The sequence below is a fragment of the Penaeus chinensis genome, chromosome 13 (genome assembly GCF_019202785.1).
Source record: "Penaeus chinensis breed Huanghai No. 1 chromosome 13, ASM1920278v2, whole genome shotgun sequence".
Taxonomy (NCBI): Eukaryota; Metazoa; Arthropoda; class Malacostraca; order Decapoda; family Penaeidae; genus Penaeus; species Penaeus chinensis.
This window is the reverse complement of record NC_061831.1, coordinates 19,375,669-19,376,944: the sequence shown is the minus strand read 5'-3', so window position 1 is coordinate 19,376,944 and position 1,276 is coordinate 19,375,669. Positions and strand designations below refer to the sequence as shown.

General features: G+C 44.4%; 1 protein-coding gene across 1 annotated transcript in view; it reads left to right on the top strand.

Moving 5' to 3' along the window:
- Positions 1–441: 441 nt before the first annotated feature.
- Positions 442–1,276, top strand: part of LOC125031828 (cuticle protein AMP1A-like) — a 935-nt gene continuing 100 nt past the window's right edge. The window contains exons 1-3 of the mRNA XM_047622785.1: positions 442–465; positions 771–967; positions 1,081–1,276. The exon at positions 1,081–1,276 is cut by the window's right edge and continues 100 nt beyond it. Coding sequence (XP_047478741.1) covers positions 457–465; positions 771–967; positions 1,081–1,249 — 375 coding nt within the window. The 5' untranslated portion in view covers positions 442–456 and the 3' untranslated portion in view covers positions 1,250–1,276. The remainder of the gene's footprint in view (positions 466–770; positions 968–1,080) is intronic.

Sequence of the window (1,276 nt, the reverse complement as noted above, 5' to 3'; positions counted from 1 at the left end):
TATGGTGTGGATGGTCGATATCACAACATCCGCGACGAACTTGCTCATTTGAAATTTTGTACGGAGCTTCACGGAGAGAGACCTTTGCTCCTCGATACGACTTTTGACATCCTCAAGTATGTTTTTTATGGCATGGAAATTTTGGAAAGAGGTATATCTGTATATATCCTTTTTTTATCTATAGTTTGAAAATTCTGATAGATAAACTATTGTCTTATATTGGTATCTTTCAATAGCTGCCAAACAAGATACTTGTAGGTTTACCTTCAAAAGTTTTTTCTTAAATATCCGTTATGACAAGAAAACAACTCTCTTGCATCTTCACAATATCCAGAACCTCTCCATGCCTTCCCAACCGGAGGAGTGCTCCCCCCTCCCCCATTTCTCGGTTTAGAGTGCCAGTGAGGATATATAAACCTCGCACACACATGCAAGCAGCATCATTACACAGACACCATGAAGCTGGTGAGGACTAAGAAAACTTAGTTAAGAACAACCGGCTTGCTTGCAAAGAATTTTATCTTACAACGCTAAGAGAGATCGATAAGTAAAGTAGTAAAATATCTTGGATGAATTTCTTGGGATTGCTTTCAGTATTTGAACTGTAAAAGGAAAAATCAATGTGAGAAAATTCCCAATACACGTGAAAATTATTCTGAAGTTGTAATGCGTTACCTATCGATGGTAAAGAGTTTTGGATATTTGTACGACGTAAAGCATATGAGTTAATAGAGAGAAAATGATTTGACGCAGCGGCATTTTGTCCACAGATCGTCCTCGCTTGCCTGGCCGCCGTCGCCCTCTCCCGCCCTCAGAAGGACTCTGAGGCCGAGACCATTTTGGACGAGAGGTCCGACAACGGCGACGGCAACTTCCAGTACACTTTCCAGACCAGCAACGGTATCAGCTCCTCTAACACTGGCACTCCTGGATCTGAGGGCCAGAGCAACATGCAGGGATCATTCAGGTAACATGAAGAATCTGTATTATGAGATATGTTTTGAGTTCAAGCTAAATTCTGGACTCCAGAGAAGGGTCTGTTTAAAATCTGATCTTAGACATTAACTTCCACCGTCACAGTTTCCCCCTTCCCGAGGGAGGCGTCGCTGAATTCACCTTCGTCGCCGACGAGAACGGCTACCAGCCATCGTCCGACCTCCTGCCCGTTGCCCCGCCGCTCCCCGACCACGTGCACGAGCTCCTCCGAATTGCAGAGCAGCAACGCGCCGAAGGAATCACTTTCGACTAAAATACCTTTTTGGAGACGCATGTACAC